This window comes from Sparus aurata, chromosome 9 (genome assembly GCF_900880675.1).
Source record: "Sparus aurata chromosome 9, fSpaAur1.1, whole genome shotgun sequence".
NCBI classification, from domain to species: domain Eukaryota; kingdom Metazoa; phylum Chordata; class Actinopteri; order Spariformes; family Sparidae; genus Sparus; species Sparus aurata.
In genome coordinates, this window is record NC_044195.1 from 24,131,401 (window position 1) to 24,153,956 (window position 22,556).

At 41.4% G+C, this 22,556-nt stretch overlaps 1 protein-coding gene across 1 annotated transcript in view; it reads right to left on the reverse strand.

Annotated features, from left to right (window-relative positions):
• The window catches only part of epha6 (eph receptor A6), a 191,267-nt gene that overhangs the window by 26,017 nt on the left and 142,694 nt on the right, over positions 1-22,556 (reverse strand). The window contains exons 6-8 of the mRNA XM_030428095.1: positions 11,899-12,023; positions 11,310-11,472; positions 8,154-8,262 (exon numbers count right to left, since the gene is read on the reverse strand). Of these exons, the coding sequence (XP_030283955.1) occupies positions 8,154-8,262; positions 11,310-11,472; positions 11,899-12,023 (397 nt within the window). The remainder of the gene's footprint in view (positions 1-8,153; positions 8,263-11,309; positions 11,473-11,898; positions 12,024-22,556) is intronic.

Here is a 22,556-nt window from a genome sequence, read left to right on the forward strand (position 1 = left end):
TATTTCAGAAGCATAAAGCTTTAAAGACAACAACAACAACAACAAGAACCACAACAGGACAGTCATTAAAGCATCAGATAAATAATAAATTAGACCTGTGCTCTGTTATTTTCACAGCTCTAATTGCTCGGTGACATCAGAATACTGTGGTTAATATTGAGGCACATTTTGGGGGGTCAAGAAACTCAAAACAAGACAGAAACCTTCCAACGATTTCAAATTGACGTCTTCACAGTTCCACACAGGACGAACACCGAGGCGCGGCTTAATCAAAGTTTTTAATTCTGCTCTAACTCCGACGAGAGTGAATCCTCAGAGAATCCAGATCTCACCAACATTCATGATTGAATGCAGACATAAATCCATACAATAATTTGGGTGATCTGACCCTTTAAGACAAACATCCAGCCTGGAGTGAAAGTAATTGTTTTTTTTTTCTGTCATGCTGACACCTAAATGCTCGGTAGTGGCTTCACTCAAACATGACTGTTACGAAATGGACCTATAACGCTCACGAGGTGGGATGGCTGGAGAGGAGCAGCGAGACGGAAAATAAAAATACGAAGGGGGGAGAGACGCTCTGGGTTCCCTCACAGGCTGCTTCGCTGATTACTTTTAAAGATGATTTTGCAGAGGAGGTATATTAATCACTGTGAGCACGTGGGGCGCTCGCTCTCACTTCTCACGAGTAGATCCCCTCGTAGATTTACCCGCATTTCATCATTTCTCAGATAGAATCTAGAACGCCGCTGCTTGTCTCCTAATCAGTCCCACTGCAGGCGTGAAGATGCTTAAAAATGATAAAACTGGAGGTTGTGACCCGTTTGCTCACAAGCTGCCGCAGCTGTAAATTTTGTTGTGGATAATAATGCTGTTGGCAGCGCTGGCATGCATGAAAGCTGATGATTTTGGACGGCTGACAGGCTTTCCCCCCTCTATTGGGAAACAAACAAAGAAAAAACATTTTAAAACACATTAGTTTAGACTGATTGGACATGTAAAGAACCTTCTCAACCTCTTAAAAGTACCTCAATCTATGAAAATACATCTTTCAGAGCTGTGGTAAGGGGCTAATATTCAGAGAGAAACCTCTGAGAAGATTAAAGTTGTAAATTTATGATAAATAACTTAGATATTTTCTGAGATTAAAGTAGTAAATTTTCCAGATTTACGAGAGAAAACCTCAAACATCCTCCCAGATTATAAAGTCATAAATGTGCCCTAAAAAATTCACCCATCATCCACATTATTTTGTCGTACATTAAAAAGATTTTCTGTGCGTCAAATCTGGTAATTTAGCGATCAATTTACTGTTATGCTCTTAGGAATGTGAAACAGAACTATTAATATGATTGTTTGTATACACTCATGCTTCTGCGGCAACATTTAATCCAGAATTTAGTGGTATCGGAAATTGGCATCATGTCTTTTGCTGAAACGTGTCTCATTTGAGAGTGTTTATTCAATTAAGAGGCAGACGTTTAAAGTCCGATAGCGCGTGCCTGATAGAAACTTTAAAGGAGTTGCAGCGAGAAGCAGAGCAGAGCCCGGAGACCTGACCCGAACCCCCCACAGAGACGGAGACAGAGATCTCTCACGTCCACACTGTCACTTCAGAGCAGTCCTCTCTTCACTGTCACTGCTGCAGACAGGTCCACCTCTCCCCCAGCCCTGCGCCTCCACACCACTGTGGTCCACAGGAGAGATGCTATCTCCCTCCTGGAGATGACGCTGGCGGAGCTGAGGGACAAGACGTCTGCATCTTGGCCCGAGTCCCACCGGATGTTATGGTGCTGGCATATTTCACTGCTGGTGTGGGTCTGTGTGACGGCCGACACCATACAGTGTTTTCATTTTCTTTTAATTTCAGTTGTATCGAATTTGGTTACACACATATTTGGGTTAATGTTAAGTGGCCGTGAGCTTATCAGTACTGTGGAACTGTTAATATACTGTACCTTGTTTTCGGTCTCCACATTTTGTTGGATTGTTGGTGTATTAGTTTTTTCACTGTGTGCAGCTTCAATTGTTTACTTGTATTTGTGGGGTTTGGGGGAACCCTTGTGTCTGTGTAGGATAGCCCGAGTGTAGAGAGACCTCATTTAAGTTAATGTGCTGTTGTTAATGATCTGTTTTGGATGGATGCGTTTTCTCTAACTTCGGATACAGCGACTAAATAAAGTAGATATTGCAATAAAAAAGATTTCTAGAGACACTGTGTTGCAACATGGCAGACTGGAGGAAGAGCTGCACCCTCTGTAGATATAAAAGGCTCATACTAAGGTAACGAAAAACCTGATTCTTTTATAAAGGTGATTGTACACTAATGAAAACATAATATGACCATCATATTCTATCGATGCCTTTAGATTCCCCAAAATCCTTCACTCCAGGTCTTTGAATAATACCATTATGTTTTAAGGGAAACACTCAGATTCATAATTCTATTTTTTATTATGACTAGAATAGGTGTACACGCTTCAAAGATCACAAAATCTAATCAGTTTTTCCCCTTTGCCTGAAACACCCTTATATAGCTCCTGTCTCTTTAAGTCCCCCCCCTCCTGAATACCCAGTCTGCTCTGGTTGGTCAGCTAACACATGCCTGACACAGCACCATCAGCAACAACAGAGCAGCTGTGCTAAATCAATTCCTCCATGCCAGACTTTCTGCTAGGCATAAATCATGCAAATAATAACTCTGTGATGTAGTGTGATGTCACAAAGTCACAGAATTAAAGGCGGGACTTCTGGCGAGATGTTTCAGGAGCAGTGCTTTCTGTGGGAGAGAGGCGCTTCTGTTGGTGTTGACTTTGACCTTTTTAAATTTGTAAAGTTTTTTGAAAAGCACAAGAACATTGACCGAAAGGAGAAGACTATAAAAGCGTAATAGGTCTCCTTAGAGTTAGCTGCCTTCTCTCCACGTTTGAGGAGATTTTCTTTATCAATTTATTTCCTCTGTCTCAGAATTGGACTAATAGACAATACTTCTGGCAAAACAAAGTATGAGATAATGCAGGCCGCATCTGAACAAGTTAGGTGAGAAAATGCCCACACCATACTCGCGTGTGAGCGCCTTCTTGTTTGGGTGTTTGTGTGTGTGGGTTCATGTGATCACATGTGAGCCGCCTCCTCTTTGAAGACTTAACATAATCCGGGATGCCAGATTAGAGCCGGTGTCAGAGGGCTACGAGCCGCAGGTTGCCAGATTGGGCCGCAGCTAAGTGAAGTCTGTGGGATCACGGACACTGATAGACAGAGCAGATAACATGGCGGGTGACACTGGCAGAGAGGACAAGAAGGGGGATTTAGAAAGCTACTGTTGACCTCTGCTGATGGGGTCAAGCTGTTCATTAAAGAAATGGTGGCATGTGCCTTTATCAGCCTTTTCCAGTCCTATCCTCTGATCCCCTTTATCCGCCTATCCCTCTGTCTCGCCGGCTTTCATGTTGAAAAGAGGCCACACACACTGACACCGACACACACAAAGACGTTTCGGCTTCTTTCCGCCGCTCTCTGGTCATTGTTACAGTACATATTCACAAGCCGCTTTACACGCCCACGCGAAACAGAGAACAACCTTGCAGAGAGCCTTAATCAAAGCATCAGTGTAATTCAAACTGCTCCTCTCTTGCCCGAACACCCCTCACAGTCACCTCATCTCTCGCGGCGGAGGCGACAGAGGGCACAGAAGAAAGTAATAGTAACTTTGAAGAAAATTATAAAAGAATTGCAGAAACTGACCGAGAATTCAAGGATACGGAGCAACATGTAAAGTAAAACTCCTCAGCGAGGCTACATCTGTACAAACACGACAGCTTTGGACGAGCACACACAAACACACGTAAACACTCAGGGCAGCCGGGTGTTCAAACTCCTCATGCGGCGGGTCCTTTACTTATAAAACCTTACATCAGTGAGTGTGACTGAAAGCTCTCATCTTTCTCAAGCAGCTCGAGTACATTCAGACCTTTTTTTCGAAACTGAAAGAGAGTGAAATTCCCTCCTACACGGGGCAAAGGGATCGCAGATATTCACTCCAACTACAGCTGAAAAAAAAAAAGCAAAATGTCTAAAAGGGCTCTTGCCTTAGCACTCGCAACGAGTGAGTGTGTGTGAGATTTTTAAATGAAAATCTTGGAGCACCAACCGTCCTACACACACTGATCACATCATGAGTATAATAAAGAATGCTGAAAATGTATTTATTGATTAAAAGGCGATGGACTAAAAATCCCTGTGACGTTTGACTCATGCTAACAATTTATTACTTCACTGGGACGTAGTGCACAAACTGATCTCATATCTGTGAAGTTCACCGCTCATTTAGGAAAATTCTTCTAACGTGCGCTAAATTTTGGCTCTGATTAGACAGACTGAGAGTCGAATTTATGACTGAGTTGCGCAGTATGTATTATTATCCTTCTGGTGATCACAATAAGGCATTTGTCTGTGATCACTAAGTTCATAAAAAACTTATTTATATAGTGATGCCAAGGCTGTAGTTAAAAAAAAGCATGTTACGTCTATCATGTACAACATGAGTTTTCACTCTTCAGCAAATACAAGGCTAGCTTCTCCAAAGTTAGAATGAGTTTAGGTGGCACTTTGAGCGGGAAGGCATGCAGTTAAGGGAACGTCTGGCCAAAGATTAAAGGTATTATTTGTAAAAAAAATAGCCAGAATTAAAAAGTTGTTCCAAAACTACAAGGGGGCAGCATAACTGCTTTCTGCTGCTCATTCTACTCTTTGCTGTAGTGAACAGCCACCATTAGCTGGTAGCTCAGGTAGCCTTGGAGCTATATGCACTAACCTGCTTTGCAATCTTAGATGAATGGACCATTGTCAACCGGGTTAAGTGAACCGGTCCCAACTGCCTCCCAGTGATCACAGCTGGACACCTGACTGGGACTGAACACAGCCTCTGAAGCTGACAGATGCAAGTAAGAAGACAGTGCTAACAGCTCTGACCAGGACTATGACTTGTAGAACGTGTAAAAACGTAAAATATTTTTTACATCTTACTCTGTAACTTGAGGATTTATTTCGTGATTTTGGAAAGACGAACCAGGTTTTTTTTTGTTTAATCTTATGTCAATGCGTGTTTGACGATGAGTTGACGAGGCAATTAAGTTTGTCTTACTTCTGTTTTGTAAAATAACGTTGACATTTTATGGGTTTATTTTGTTTACGTCTTGGGATTCAAAGTGTCATTAGGAGACAGGAGGAGTCGAGGCTAGCGTGTTAGCATGCTAACTTCAGTAGTAATCTCTGCTTCAAGGCAAATAGACATGATTGACATTGCATCAACACTGTTGTTCACACTACGTTGATCACATTGAAGTTCATTCATAAAATTATAGTTATGGCTTCCCAATTGAAAAAAGGTCTGGCCCCCTTGGTTAACATAATAGTTTTCAGACAGCTCTGTTTCTGTGGAATAAAGGTTAATTTGAGGTGCTTTCTCCCACCACAACTATCCTTTGAATCACAATCACATTATTTTCACACGTCCTCAGAGGCTGAGACTATTATGCAAATCTGACCCTCGCAAACATTTGAACCCCCGGTAATTTCAGCAGAATGTGCAATCAGCTGCAATTATCACATCTGCCCCTTCTTTTTGTGCAGTGCTCCTTCAAATCAAATGCATAATGAGCTCACTGCCGATGTATGTCACAGCGCATGTTCGATAAATATCACACGGTTACTCAAAGTGTGTAATAATGTGTGTGTTACTGACAGGAATGGCTTTGAAAGGACTGGACGCACTATCGCACGCTGCTGTTTACCACTTGCTCATCCCGGCTCTTCTCTCCCAGGGCTACACTCTCTAAGCTATCAAACATGTCATATTAATCACGTGAAGCATATTCTTCTCAATCTTGTTTCATCAAAAAGAAGTACTTGCAGCGTTGACAGAGAGGTTGATCTATTGTTGATTGCATTTATATGCACTTAACGGGGGACCAGACACAGCATCACCGTATATCTTTAAAGCGTTTATCGCAGCTATCTTCACAGCATAAGTCTTTGAATGACAATGTGAAAACAATGTGACGATGTGAAAGGAGCTGCTTGTAGAGATGAAACCTGATTATCACCTGAATGTTCAGCGATGAGTTATTGCAGTTTATATGGATCCATTTTCATCTAGCGCAGTTGGTGATTTACAGTAGTTAACTGTACCATATTCAAATCTAAATATGAGCTCAATTGTCAATATATGTTTTTGAATATAATGAGTATATCTGTTTCAATGTGTTATCCGGAGTATTATTAACAGGGGCATTATGGAGTGCAGAAGTCACACCTCTTCCGGTGGACCTCATGGGACCTCATTGTTGGGAAAAAATGTGTACAGTAATCAATGACTATCTAATCCTGTGCCATGTGTATACACATATGATGTTTGTCGATGTAAAAGTGTTTTCTGTGCTGAGTTGGTGGCTATGTTTGTACTGGTGACATGTGTTGAGGGATACGATGCAGTTCATTGAGCGGTTTCACACCAAACTAGATGGTATTTTTCTTTACTTAAGACAAACTGTCACTTTCTTGACTTGGAAAATGATTTTTTAAATGAACAAACAACAAATGTGTAGTTCATGGCGCGACTCAAACAGGATCAAAAAGTTTTTTGTCTTTCTCCTTTCACTGCCTTATTTTTTCTGTAATAAGGCCCATGATGTCCACTGGAAAGGGCGTAACTTTGTCTCTCATTTAAACATGGTTGCTGTAAAACAGTGTGAAATAAAAACACATCATACACAGTGGGTATGTTTGTGCATAATTGTCTTGTTGGGGCTGGATAGGCCAAAAGAAATCAATCAAGTACAATGGTATTTTATTATCAGATCTAATAATCTAGTCTAGGTGCTCCAAAAGTGACTCTGGTCTGGCAGTAGGGTTGACGACTACACACAAAAAATGAAACCATGTGACCAAACACCTTCACACACACACACATATGTACTCAACATCTGAGTAAGTAAGCTCACACACAGATCTGACTAATGTTTTGTTAACAGTACGAGTGACAAACTCACAAAACAGCCAAGCGTGGGTACAGTACATTGTCGCTGAGTGACTGTTGGAAGTTGATGCGCTACAAATCAAAGTTGATCTGCGGCGCGCCACGCCTGTCATGCAGCTACAAGTGTCGGGTGTCAGAGTTCCACATTGTCAGCCTCCATTGAGATTTCTCACATCCTGTTGCTTTGTGATCGGTAATCTGAGCACAGCATGACAGACCTGTGCAGACACTATACCAGCCTACACATCAGATAGATAGATGACTTTGTCAAAGTCCAAAGGCAGTTGTTAGAGCAGAATGTAATGCAGTCTTCTGTATAGTTTGTTCAGCAGCTTCCCTGGAGTGGATACTGAACACCTACTGTAAGCTGAGAAATATGAAGCCTGTACAGTTGTGTACGTACACAAAGGAACATCAACCACAAACAAACAATCCTTTAAAACAGCAGAAATCCTCATATGACTGTGCAGGCAAACCAAAGTGTTATCATTTTAATTTATAAGAGATACTGTACAAGGCTTACAGTAACAGATCGCAGCCATGGTTCATAAAATTGCTTTTCTAAATGTCTGCTCCCATTAAGGCCTCCTGAACTTCCAAAACACAAAACACAATACACAGATGCACCCTTCAAAAGGCAAAAACAAACCAAAAACTTTTTTCTGCTTCTGAAAATGTGCCTCAGCGGAAAATACATTATGTGTTCTGAGAATTATGGTCTTAAAGAAATTTTATCAGAGAAAGGCTCTATACAATTACAAAGGTGCTAATTATGTTGGTTTATTAGACCTCGAAAGATAAACGAGGCTACCCTGATAATTACCTGAGGCCGGCAAAACTCCATACAGTAATAAGCAGTAAGCGATTTGTTGATTTTTAACAGCGGGAAAGCTACAGCCCCCAACACCTCACCCAGATACACAGATACGATCGGCTGAGTAGCATCACATAGGATGATTTAAAATGCAATTAGTTTGTAAAGTTGTCTACATTGACAAGTGCAACAAAACTTAAACTACTGAAGGGAAATGTCAACGAGGAAATGGTCTGTGCACCCACACAGTCCTGAGAGGGGATCCAATCAGTCAAATAAGTGAAGATCGTGATGTGCTCTTACCTGCCAGTGATCAGGAGGAAGAGGGTGAGGATGACGAGGAGGGTGAAGCCACCGACCGCTGCTGTGACGATGACCAACACCTGGCCTTGATCGGAAGCGATGTCCGACGCTAAAGGTGTTGAAGAAGGAGGAGAGAGTCAGAAAAAGAAGGTTCAGTGGATTGCAGGGAAATGGGAGAACAGACGAAGGAAATGGGAAGAAGACAAATATAAGCAGGTGAGGATAACAAACGCAGGGAACGGGATAGATGGGAGGCAGGATAAAAAGAGAGTGAAAAAAGAGCAACATTTTCATCCCACGTTATCGTAAATTCTCCCCTCCATCAACGCACCATAGATACGTACACCATGCACGCTCTCTTGACAGGCAGATATTACGGAGGGACATCTGATCGGCTCTTTGTGATGCAAAAAACCCCTCCGTCAGCCTTCGTACTGGAATGATTCATAGGCCTGCTGCTGTTTAATTAATATTATTCATTCATGAAATTGTGATTTAGTCTATGATCATTTGGTTAAATTGGCCCCATTTGATATTCATGATTTTCCCCTTTTCTGTGTCTTGTCACAAGGCTAACGAATCCAAGATAATTGAAAGATGATTGCTATTACCAAACTTATTTCTATAATATTTCACGCTTAATGAATATGAATTGGAGATCGGGGTGCGTGGTCGGCCAGCCCAGCGAGTGGAGGCTCTGAGGGGGTTTATACAGTATTCAGGTGTGTGTGTGTGTGTATGTGTGGGCGCCGGGTGTCAAGAATGCGTGTGCTGGATAAAAGTAATTACAGACTACTCAGAGGGAGGGAGAGTGAAAGTGGCGGTGGCCAGATCACACGAGACAATTCTCCCCCGGCTGTCGGCCTCACACACTCTTCACATCACTAACTAAGCAGATGTGTTGGACTGATGCCGCTGTAATGAGGTGTGTGTGTGTATGTGAGTGTGAGTGTATGGAGAGAGAGAGAGAGAGAAGGGCAAGAGAGGACAGGATGAAAGATGCGAGTTGAGGGATGACAGACGAGAGATAAAAACAAACAAGAGAGAGAGAGAGAGAGAGAGAGGGAGGGAGAGAGAGGGAGGCGGAAGTGACAGACAAACACACGGACGGGATGGGAAAACGAGCGCATGAGATGGTGACTGACAGGCGGAGAGACAGACTGACAGGGAGGGGATAGAGCGACAGGGTCTAAATCTGCTTTCTCTTTCAGATAAAAGGCCAGCCGGTACAAAGGCCCGGCCAAGCACCGTCTGATCCGCAGATAAAGCAAAGCTCTGCAGCTTTGGAAGGCAGAGGGCCACTGTGAAGCCAAATCACCCCTCAACAATACCTGACCCAACATAAAAGGGCAGCTGGACCTTTGTATTCCACGAGTAGACTTGCAATAAAGCTACTGCTCAGACACACGAAATCATTGAAAATACACCGAACATCAAGGAGGTATTATCAGGCTCCCTTGTTGATTGTATTCAGTTTTTTCAATCACCAATTCAAGAGACGGACGGATCACCCACAAGCAAAATCGGACCACGGTGCCGGTAGTGTTTGTGATTTGAAAGGATGGAGTATAGTTTCTTCCTTTGGTTGGACATTTTAGACAAATACATACTCAATGTGTCCGAATAGTTAACAGTGAAAAGGTAGAGGACTAAATGGACTAAAACATATACAAAATTATAATAATGGGACAAAATGATGGTTTATTTTTATTTTGAATTAACTGGTAATGTCAAAACAAAAGAGTAAGATGCAAAAACATAGGACGATGCTGCTATTTTCACACATTTTCTTTTTTTTTTTTTTAGAAATCTAAAAATATTTCAGTCTTCTTCAACATTGCAATTCTCAACTACATTCTGAGAAAATCCGACCCAGAAGTAAACAGTACAAGCAAAGCATGGGAACTGTGGAAAGACTATTGTGCGGAACGGCTGTTGAGCAGTCAAATATCAAATATTGTTGTGCAAACTTTAACTCTTTTAACAAACTAGTTTATTGTATAATCTCTCCTTGGTCCTAAATTAACTTTCCCATGATACACAATAAGCATGAGTTGATTTTAATGATGGTAATGGAAAACAAAGATAGTCCAGAGGGTATGAACAAAAAGGGACTAAAGGATGGATGATGGTTGGACAATGATCTGCTGCAATTTACATAATGTTGCTCTGTATATGTAAATGTGATGTTGTAGTGTTTGAGACTCTGTGACTTGGTGCAATGTCCAGGATTGTATAAAAAATTGCAAGTTGCAGGGATTTTCCTGTTGGTGGGCTCACAGTCAACCTGATCAGCTGCTGTTGTGCTCCCCTTGGTGCCGGTGGCCCTGAGTGCTGCTCCAGGCTACTTGAACTTCATCTGACCCTGAACTGCAGCATGTAGCGAGCATCCTCTACATGTGACTTTACTGTCACGAAGATGAGAACACTCAGACATTAAAACACTGCATTTTAACGATGTTTGGGACATTTTACGCTTTAAGTCTGTAAGATTTTAACTCACTTTTTCTTTTTTAGTGATCTAAGCTACAAAATCAATCATTTTCAGCAAAGGAAAGAAACGTCTTCACTGGCCTTGATACAGCGCATAATCTAATACATGGATTCTGAGTCTTTTCATGTAAAGTGGACTCATAATGGATTTATGACCCCTTTCAGCAGTCTCGTCCCAAACAGACACCAAAGTGGGATGTTTTTTGTTTGCTTCCATTACTTTACCTGCTTTATATTCAGAAAAACTTTTAGCCTTTAATCTTACACAAACCTAATACCAATTATGGTCTTGACCTCAGTCATTTGAAGGGGTTAGATGTACAGCTGCAAAACACCTTTGATGATCTTCTTTATCTTTTCCTTTTGCTGCTACAAGACTGTCATCAGCAGAAATACACAACTTAAGATAAAGTCATTGTTCCGACCTGCTTTTACCATCAGCCCTGAGTGATATCATCACAAAGGAGACAGCTCAAAATACAGGTGGGAATGCGGCGAGGAGGCGTTTGAGAACCGACCACAAGCGGTCACCTGCACCGCATATCGAAAACATGTTAATGCCAGGTGCAAACTGATGGACAGCACGGTAATATGAGGTCTGAGACAGAGACAGATGTATCCGTCCACAGAAACAAGTGCTGCAGATGGTTCGGGGGTACTTACAGTCTCCTGTGGTTTCGTATTCATATTTATGGGAGTAGGAACTGTATCCAGCTGGCGAGCGGGTGCGTACGCTGAAGACGTACCAGGTCGCTGGTTTCAGACCTGAGATGATCACACTGGGAGCTCTGGTGCGCGTCGACGAGTAGCTCAGCTGCTCGTGTTCCTGTGGGAGGGAGTGGAGGATGATCAAAACAATCTCAGCAATGCAGAAATGGTATACACCAAAAGGTGTCCAATCGCTGACGGCTAGATTTACCCACTGGACGATGAAAATTTGTGCTGCATCTACTCTGAGTTTACACTGACAATATGCGTGTAATTACTACAATCTCTACTGAAGATTAGTTTAATTTTTATGCACCTCTTTCTTTCAACATTGTGGACGTTTTAGCAGGATATAATCCCAGGTTAACAGTTTTGTATGTGACTGGTTAATCAGCGGACTGTACTGCTGTGCCAGGATGTTAAGGGCCATGAAGATTTTCTTTTAAAAATAAAAACCTGGAAATATCTGTTGATTTTTGTGCCAAAATGTGGGTCTGCCCTGCAATTTGAGAATCGATCTGGACACAAGCCGAAGGAACTGTACCTTCTCATAATATTTGATCTCGTAGTCAAGGATGGGGAGCGTTGTTTGTTCTGGTTGCTGCCAAGAGAGAGCGATACTGTTCGGGGAGGCCCAGTCCTTCTTCAGAGCGCCAATTAGAGACGGACCTGGTTTGAACACAAAACAAACAGACATCAGTTTCACCGCCATTAGTGGAGTCGCAAGAATTTAATGAGTTCGGCCATCCTGGTGAGTATCCAGATGAATAAAGTGAGTAAACTTAATAAGGTCAATGTGTTACAGATATAAACAGCAGTGAACTGCAGAACAGACTTTAAATTCAAAAGATAACTGAAGATTCACTGTTCATCAACACAAGATTCCACTCTCATCATTCTGCCCTTCTAACTTCTTTTCAAAAGACACTTGAAGAGAGAAATAATAACTACATGGTTCATGGTGAAGACTTTATACCTCCATTCATCTGCAAAATCTGTGTGCTTGTTATAGCTCTGTATATCCCAAGGTCACTCGGAAAGCTTTCTTAGATTTACTTGAATTTAATCAGCTGTATATATTGTTTACAAGATTTATTCAGCTGAAGAAGAATTTTACTCTTAAATTGCATTCATGCGATTGCGTGCAATCATGAAAGGAAAATCATGAATATATCTATATAGCCAAAACATGATAAGAAAGAGAGAAGTTTTTTTAATTTGATGAGAGCAATGTGAGCACGAGACTGTTTAAGATCACTGAAACAAGCAGAAGAACATCTGTCAATGTCAAAGTTTATCTAAAATTAAAGATACATAAGAAGAAACAAAAGGACATCACAGAAAATGACAAGTTAAGAGGCCAATAAGGCGATGAGGTAATAGCATTATCTAGCTTAGCTAATACGCTAAGCTAGATAATGACAAAACTCCAGCATGCTAATGTTTTGATTGTTACCATTTGATCTAGGGAGAACCAAATGATCCCAGCAGGAAGTGATTATGAGACTAAAATAAGAGCGTGGCTGTAGTAGTGGAGCATAGTCTTTATGAAACAGTCATTTATGTTAAACAGCTGATATCAACAATGGCAGTAATTCCAAATTTACACAAATGTCTAATTATTCTATTTGAACCTAACCAACAACTCAGCTAAAAATAAATAGCTCAATATATCTGCTTGTAACTTTATGCTAAATAACCTTTAAACAAACTTAAGAAAAACAAAAACTTTTTTACTTTTTTGATTCACATTGAAGAATGTGTGTTGAATTATTTCAGTTAATTCACACATCCATCTCCTCAGACCAGCAGTGTCGCCAGATGGGAAATGTTAAACTACCAGAGGCTTGGTTCTGATTGTTTTGAGGGGAAAATGATCAGTCATAAGTCACACCCAGACAGGTGTAAATTTGTAACTTTACAGAACATGTATTTAATATAAATTGGTGCTTTAAAAGCAGCTTGACTTGAACACAACATAGAAAGTTCAAGCTCCATTTCCAAGTCGCCTCAGGTCAGTGTGGAGGAGAACGACAGCCGTGCTCGCAAATCATGTTCATCAAGTGGATCCATGTCTCTCTATCCTGATCATCAATTAAACAAAAAAAGTCAAATTATCTTACGTTATGGCTTTTTTGCCATCATTTATCATGCATCGTACAGAGGGCTAAATGATTTTACAGATATTAGAGCCACCGAGCACAGAATAACCGACTATACAAATGTTAAATAAACAGATACTAGATTAACACCTGTCTACTATGTTAGCAATTATCATCACACACCAATGCTCACACTATAGCAGAGTTCAAAATAGTCTTTGGCCTAAACAAGATGATCGTACAGGCGAAGGGAAAAGCTGTTTTCCTATTTTTTTCAGTGACGTGACACTGAAAATAAAAAAAATAAAAAATTCACACAGCTTTTGCCTTCGCCCGTACGATCATCTTGTTTTAATTGAAAAGAAGTGGAGGAAGCTACATCTTCTTCTCTTTGACAGAATTACATTAGCTTTGCTCTATGAATTTCTGCTGGGTAAATAATTGTGCCGAGCTCCCAAGAGAGGTCAGCAAATGCAAGTGCCCTGAGAGTCATTATTATATATTATACCATCTAATGTTACAGAGCTGACTCATTATGTGGGTATAAAAATGTAGGCCTGCTTCTCTCATGTGTATTCAAAGTGAAATGATGACACTGACACTATTTTTTTTTTCAATTATTCTACCGTATTAAGTCTGGAGAAGCTGTATATGGTCCTTATTCTGTCTGTGGCCGGGTATTAGGGGAAGCTTTGGGTTCAGGGGAAGCATGAGGGGATTGGGGATGGGGGTGTAAGGGTTTGGGGGTTGTGGAGCAGAGTCTTGGGGGTCAGGGTTTGGAGGCTAGATAAGATGAGGACTGTAGGGGTTTGAGCTTGTTAGCCGGAGACCTACTGCTACTTATCTGACAGAAGGAGCGGAAAGTGAACAGCTCTGTCCTTTTCATCCCCTCTCTTACTTGCGTCTCCTTTTTCCTCACCACCTGCTCCTTTTTGTTCATTCGCTCTCCATCTGTTGTTGGCTCTATGTCTTCATACCCTTACACATAGTTTTTTAAATGTCCTTTTTTTAAAAGTCCCTCCAGCGCATTACCAAATCCCCCCCCCCCCCCCCCCCCCCCCAACCGCCACTCACTCAGAGATGGAAGAAATTCATTATCAGTATAACAGGGAGCAGGAACTCAAAAAAGGAGTCCAGACTTGGCTGGAAGGGAATGTGAGAGACAGAGATTTAAGTATAACTATAACCCAGAACCTATAACTTTTCTGTCTAGATGAGAAGCCCCATTCAAAAGTCTTCACTTTCCCGTTTCTTGCAGACTCACTGGCTTCGTGGGCTGTCCGAATCCACAAATCATTCAGTCCACAAGGGGCCTAAAGCAGCAGACCGTTCGTAGAATTCCAGAGAATCTACTTGGGATGCAGACTTCACCGGACTTTACCGATTTAATCATCCATAATTCATTGCAACACCGGACGTTGTAGTTTTTCCAAATGCCAACCCATGCTAGCTCGAGTTCATGCTATCATTAAAGCAAAAGGGGGATATACCAGACACAAAGACATTGGGAACGTCATTGACATGTTTCAATGATCCACTCGAGGTTAAATTGCTAAACTGATTTCATTACATGTAATAAAAAATATAGTATTTCATTTGAAACAAATGCAAAAGAGAAATATTTTGGTGATTTTAGCGGTCAAATAACTGATTCATATGAGTTAACCATTCATGAAAAAATGAATTAACTCTTGATTTTTTTGGTGAAAAGTCTATTTGCAAAGAGCGCCATTGCTCACATTGTAGAAACACATATGTCGACCATTATTCATGCGCCCAGCTGATTACAAATGGCTAAAACAAGCAGTTAATCAAGCGGCCAGAAACTTATGTTAATAGTTTTGACTGGATCAAATCATGGTGACCGATGAAACATGTGCTGGAGGGTTCAGGTGTTTTGTGCAGCATCTAGCAAAAGTCCCCTTTCCTCTAAATTCATTTTAATGCTTGGCTTCTCCTTAATAACCTCAAACTTAATAGCCATTTAAAATTTGGTAGGTTGCCTGAAATGTTAGCAGGGATAGAACAACACAATATCATGCGTGAGTGAAAATATTAGCATAATCAGCGAGCGCAAAGGGCATGGTGTGTGTGCACATACATGTATACGTGTGTGTGTGTGTATGTGTGTGTGCACATGTTTTTGTCTTAAACAGAGAATATGGAGCAACTGGAGGAGAAAATAAACCCTCTTTTTTTCCCTGGCAACACATAAGCCAACTGACATCTTATTAGACGATATTATTACACGTAACCTCTCATATGAGCATTTTACTCTCAGCGCGCTCATATCCTCTGCGCCGTCAGTCCTCAGTGGCAGAGAAAATTCATCTCAGGGGGATTTTATCTGATCTAACACTGTCTAATGAACCACTCTGCTGAAGCTGCGACGTTGCAGGGTTTCCTGCGCCGCTAATGCCAGCTGGGTACAATGGTGGCGGCAGGGCTGTGTGGTTTGCGGCTGTAGTCATGCAGCAGAGGCATCAAACTAAGACACAGCAAGATGGTTGGCATATGCTGTTAGCATATTGGCCCCTGATAGGGAACAATAAACACAGCCTAAATTCAATCTCCCTCTGACTCACAGATTAAAATCAGCCTCCCACTGCAAGGTACTGCAAAATGCACACTTGCACAAGTTGTGCAAACAGACAAGGGAACACAGAACTGCAGGAAGAAAGTGCACACAAGACTTGTGTGCACACACAAACAGTTGAGAGCAGACATGTGTAAAAAAACACATATTTCTGGAGAGGCATGACCGCTGTCTGGCTGGCAGAAAATAATAGCCAGTAGAAATGTGACAGCTCGGCTTAAATGTCAAGACAGAACTGATCCCGACACAACACTCTGAGATTCTTTACCACGAGTAAAAGTGATCATACAGAAGCCACAGTTACTCCAATTGAGCCATTTGTCTGAAAAGAAAATCTATGTCACACACAAACCTTTGATTTGATATTTGCACATGTTCACCTGATCAAGATCTCAGGTTTAATTCTCCATAATTTAAACTCTGGCTGGTATTGCTGAACACTGTGACTGTAATCTCATGTGGTCTAGAAACACTCTGGGTTGCTTTACACAATTGTTTAATAGGAATCTATGGTTGTAAAAAAGTAGGAAACATATATGTTATTGTGTTGTTGCTGTTTAAGTTCCATCTTTTTTCCTGCTACATCTTCGTGAAATATTTTTGTTTTGTTTGTTTTTGTTCTTTCTTAATTTTTCTATCTTTATGTTTGGCTTATATTGCATGTTCCTGTCCCACCAATATTGGTTGACTCTATTATTTCATTTCTTGTAGTTATTGCGATTAAAAAGAGCCTATAATTACTAGCAGCTACTCTGTGGAAGCTAATGGGGATCCTTTTAAAGAAAAAAAAGACTGTAATGGGCTTTTAAGACTAGAATTAGTGTTGAATACATTGTACATTAAAAAGATAGACATTTATATAATTAAAGTTTGAGGATGAGAAGCCCTGAAACTGAACTGATTGTAAAAGATAAATTCTTAGACCATATTCTACAGTGGAAACCCATCTGCATGGACTCCATGGACATCCACGGTCTGGCTACATCACACTTATTCCACTTGGAAAACATTTCAGTTGACTTGATTTAAGTTGAAGCACACTAGACATCACATTGTTTTTTGAGTCTGCCTCGGCGTGCTCAGTGAGTGCATATTGTTTATTCCTCAAGGGGTGGAATATGAAACACATCACTGTCTCCAGGCACTGGCAAGAAACTTCGAGGACGCAGGACACAGCAACCGCCGTTAATGATTCTGTGCTTGGGTTATTAGAGATTCAGCATGAAATCTGCCAGAGGAACTTGCTCTCTTTCTCTGAGATGCAGCAGCATTGGAAAGCCATTAGAAACACCAGTCAATTACGATGCCCAATGGATGGATTTTCCAGTCAAGCGTGGTTAGGCTCAACATAAACTAATGGGGAGTCTTTAAATGAGCTTGACCTGCATATGATTTTAATTAGCTTTCCTGCCCTAAAGGCTTCCATTAACTGTTTGAAAAATCAATAGAGCCAGTATTGATGCTGTGCGAGAGCTTAAACGATGTCCTAACACCACTGATTCACTGCCGATAGCGAGACGGAGTGAGAGAAACACACACACACACATACACAATACAGGCGCTCTTGTTTACAACTGTCATATTGACACGTCCGTCTCTTTCCAGGTGTCTGGTTGTGTTTGTCCTGCGGCCGACCCAAATTGGTCTTTCAGCAGGCATCTTCATGGGTGAATAGAATCAAAAGATTCGAGGGGAACAAACACACACACTTGCACACACGCTGTACCAACATGCAAATTCCTGATTCAACCTGGATTTGATTTAAATTAGTTCAATTCAATACCATTCGACTCCATTCAAAGCGCTGCCAGCGACTGACAAGTACATGGCATACTTCATAGCTGCTTCAGGGAATGGATGAATAAACTGAAGGTGTCTCCAATGTACCACACTGGGACCTCAAGTAATCAGTTGGAGCAATGTAATATTTGTCGAATCTGCAGGTAAACATTTGTGCGTGAGCGTAACTGTGGTTTTCTTTTTGTGCCGCTTTTACAAACAGTGGGACAAAACTGAAGTGACATGGGGTCTGCTATGGGGACTATCATCATTACCCTTCATTAATGCTGGAGGTTATTCCCATTACACTGTGGGTCATCTGCTCTCTTCCATGAACTCCAAGTGTTAACACACAGACCAAACCCCAGAGACCCCCAATTAAAGAGTGTTGATATCCAGCTTAAATAAGTGATTGATCTACGCAGTTCATTCAAGTGTAATTAAAATTGTTACCTCATTAGCAGTCCTCTGTGTTATCCACCTGAGAACCAGATCTCAATGTGTGTCTGTTTGTTGAACTATGATACTGCACGAACAGTTTGACATTTTTAGCCTTCTTGCTCTGAGTTAGAAGAGAAGAGTGATACCTCTGCCAACTACTGGTTTGTGGACATCCATACAAGCCTCATACTTGGCATGACAGCAGTCACCATCTTGTTTTTTTGAAGCCAGAAATGACCAAGAGGGTGGAGCTGCCCATTTTCAGAGCAAGTGCTGGTTCTGGGCTGGTGCTAGTGCTGGTTCAGAGTTGATTAAACCTGCACACCTTTCAAGAACCGGTTTGCTTCCCAACTGGCATGAGCACCGCTGTAGAGTCACATCACTTAGTCACAATTGCCCAGCATTGCTAGGTTGGTCCTCAGGTTGCAGTTGGTCCTTAGTCACAATAGTCCCGTCCTCAGCTCCTGACGTAAACGGTCCTGGTCAAGAGCTAGTTCTTACAAACCTGGACTGACTTGGTCAAAGGGGTAACTAAGAACCTGAGGAGGTGACGTGGTAGCAACTTGTCAATCACAAGGTAGTCACGCCCTATGGCATGCCCTGCTTTATTATCTATTTTACTCTAGATGGCACCATATTTTACTAAATAAACATCATGCTATATTGAAGCAGACTTGAAACTAGGGATTGAGAACATAAACTCATGGGGAAAGTCTTCACTGAAGTTGTAAATCAAGTGAGAAGTAGGGTCATTTTCTCATAAGCAACTTATAGACTTCTTTTTGCAACCAGTTTAATGTACCTCCGCATTCGCTTCACTTTTCAGACCCCTGAAGCTCTGTCCGTTATTTTTACTGTCTATGGTATTTACATAAGCAACAGACATGAGGTAATTAGCTTAGCTTAGCATGCTTACTGGAAGCACGGGAAAACAGCTTGTCTGGTTCTGTCCAGATAAAAAGAAAAAGAAAAAAAAATGCTGACAGTTCCTCCCACTAATTGACATGTGGCATCTTGTGGTTCTACAGGAAGTTACCTGCCTCCTTGGGGAACAATTCCCTGGAGGTTGCCTGGCAACCCACTGAGAAGCTGCATGAAAGTAATGCAGAGAAACAGTTACACCCTCCAAACCAACAACTCATAGCTTTACAAATGAGATACAACGCGGGAAACAAGACTGAAATAAAATGTTACTGCTTCTTTAATTGGCTATGTCATGCAGCTACTTAACCTAAACAAAAAACAACTTCTTCCACCATGTCGGATTGCTGAAAGATAATTAGTGCCACTGTATGTCCCCTTTTAGCACAGTATCACCTGAGCACAGGACAGTAATAAAGAAAACCTCTATTCCAACCAAACTAAAATACTCCCTACATAAAAAAAATGCATGAAATCAGTATAACAATTTGCTATTGGTATGAATTGGGGAGTGCTTTTGGTCTTTCACATATCGTTTTCCTTCATCTGTTTCTGCAAAGATTAAACTTTCGTAGCTTGTTGGCTCGGAGAACCTTTGGAAACTTCTTCAAAGATGATACCTGTCATTGCATAGCACCTGTGCATGGATACATGATGCCTGATTTTGACTCTATTCCACTGTGTACCTACAGTAGTTTTACATTCCATCCTCCATCTCCTCCACTACAATTTCCATATAAAGTGCTGCAATTTGCCGGCCAATCATCTACAGCAATCGCTCATCCCACTGTGGTGCTATGGGCTCTTTTTTTCTTTCTCGAGGCGTATTGTTGCCGCCTGCTGTCTCAGAAAGGAAAAATGGATGTGACCCCTGTGACACTAAATAGCTGTCAACTGGATCTAAACTGGGACAGTTTCTTGTTCTCCCTTGGTACACCTGCAATCCCCTCCTGCTGTGGTGGCTGTCTCTAGTATGACAGTGGAGAAAAGCTACTTAGACTCCTTTGCCCCATCCAGATGGTGGCTACAACCGTCACCTGCACCATTTATCATGTGTATCTGCTGAGTACAGGGAGTTAAGAGGTAATTAAAATCATCAGTCACGCAACAAAAGCGAGGATCAGAGAGGCAGAGAGGAAAAGAGAAAAGGAAAGAGACCTTTCTGTGAGTTATTTCTAGCTGTTTTCTGTTGCTTTGAGTTGTGGTAGGAGAGTGGAGAAAAATAGGAGTCGGGCAACTACCAGAAAAACAGAATACAAGAGAGAGAGATCCAAATCAAAGGAACCCAGGGACACAAAGTCTGACTTTGGACGGACTTTGACTTGCAAAGAGTCTATAACATTTAAACCTTTGTCTTCTTTTTAAAAGACAGACAAAGTGAAAAGAAGAAGTGTTGTCTGCTGTCTTGCAGAGGAGGATTGTGTGCTAGCTAGCCTGTCTGACACTCTTGAGGTCCCGTCTTTAATAGGGTCCCAGCTTGCCACCGATCCCTCTTGTTCCCACTTAATGGGGATGTGGAGAAGCAATGACGTGTGGGAAAGGCCAGTGAAACTGGACCCTATACTTGCCCACCACGATCAATACTCATTTGGCCTCCACCTCCTTTTCCCCCAAAAGTAATTAATGAAAAGAACGGAAGTATTTGGCCGCTGACAGTTGATTTCCCTGCCGGTCCCTGTCCTTAACACCCTGTCCGCTTCTCATGCTGCTACTTAAAAGCTTCATTATGGCTGAAACCAAGCATTCAGTATTGGAAAGTGACACAGATATGGGCAGACACAGATGTCGATGCGCATAATGTTCTCACTTGTCTGAGAATGAAAACCTAGAAGACGAGGTGTCATCCTCACTAGTCCGGTGTAGTCAGATGTAACACTCTTGCAGTTTTTTTCCGACGTTTATAAAGGAAAAAATATGGAGTTCTTCTCATCAATAATGTACCTACACATGTTGAAATACAGTCTCAAACCACTGTCACTGGCTTGGCAGCCATCTCGCCTGTAACTCCTCCAGCACCCCTTCTACCTATCGATATGACAGCCAGGTCATAAACATGTTATGTCAACGTGATATAACAGCAGAAAGATTCAATGCCAACATTTTATCCTGTTTACTGGGTTGGCTTACTTAAAATGGAGGTTATAAATAAAGTATATAATATATGGTTAGATTGTAATTATGTTTATCCATGTACTGGCTATCCACACTTTGTAATTAGTTGACCAAATCCTTGTTTAACATGTTATTGTACAATAGAACCACACAGCTCCTCTTTTTTTGAAAAATTCAAAAGTGAAACATGCTTTGCCTTAAGTTCCTTATATGCTCTGTCTATCTCACCCAACGCATGTCCATCAGTAATGCTTAACCAATGATTCAATTCAACATCATCGACTGAAAAAAATGTGGTCCCAGTAAGTCTCTTGCTCTCTAAAATTGCAACTGTCATACAGAAACGTAATGGAACTGAAATTACAGCCTCTGCACAACAGCCGAGTTTCTGCCAGCATTGAAGAATGGACAGAACATTTTAATGTGACAGTGAAGGTGACCTTTGACCTTTTGGAAAAGGTCTTCACCTCATCATTTGATCCTATTAGATGTTTGTGTGAAATACTGTTGCAGTAATCATATCAATTGTTGAGAATTTGACAAAATGTGTTTTTGTGTGGTCACCTTGACCTTTGACCATGATCCGTTTATCCTTGAGTCCGAGTGGACATTTCTCTTAAGTTTGAGGAAATTCCCCTTGATGTGTCTCTGAAATATCTTGTTCATAACAATGGAACAGACATACAGAAAACCTGGAAACATATTTCTGCATAAAAATATTTGTTAAAACTATTTCCAAATTGATTTTTCCAGCCCTAAAACATACCAAATGTCTATGACTTCAATTAAGTCTACTAAAACATTGACATTTCACAGAGATTATGATGGCGATGGCAATGACAGTGATGATTTGAATGATTATGATTATGGCTTTCAGTGGACACATTTCATCTATGCATATTCTAAACACTGTTCCTGTGGGTTCCTTCACATACAGAAACCCAAAACTGTGGCGAGAAAGAAAAAATACTTTGACTTGTTACACATAACCAGGGACAGCACTGCACGTCAGAGCAGAATAAAAACTTTTTTGTAGCTTCAGAAATCTCCTCTCGTCTCGTCTCCTCCCTGAATAGGGGTGCAGAGGGAGAGGAGTGCCACTGCAGTGGAGGTACAGTATAAATAGCAGTCGACCCTCCTATAGCACCCAGAGCAGGCTCACTGCAGCAGAACACACAGCAGGCAGAGTGGCAATACGCTCTTTCCTATAGAGCTCATTTCAAGCAGTGCCATCTATACACAACCCTGCTG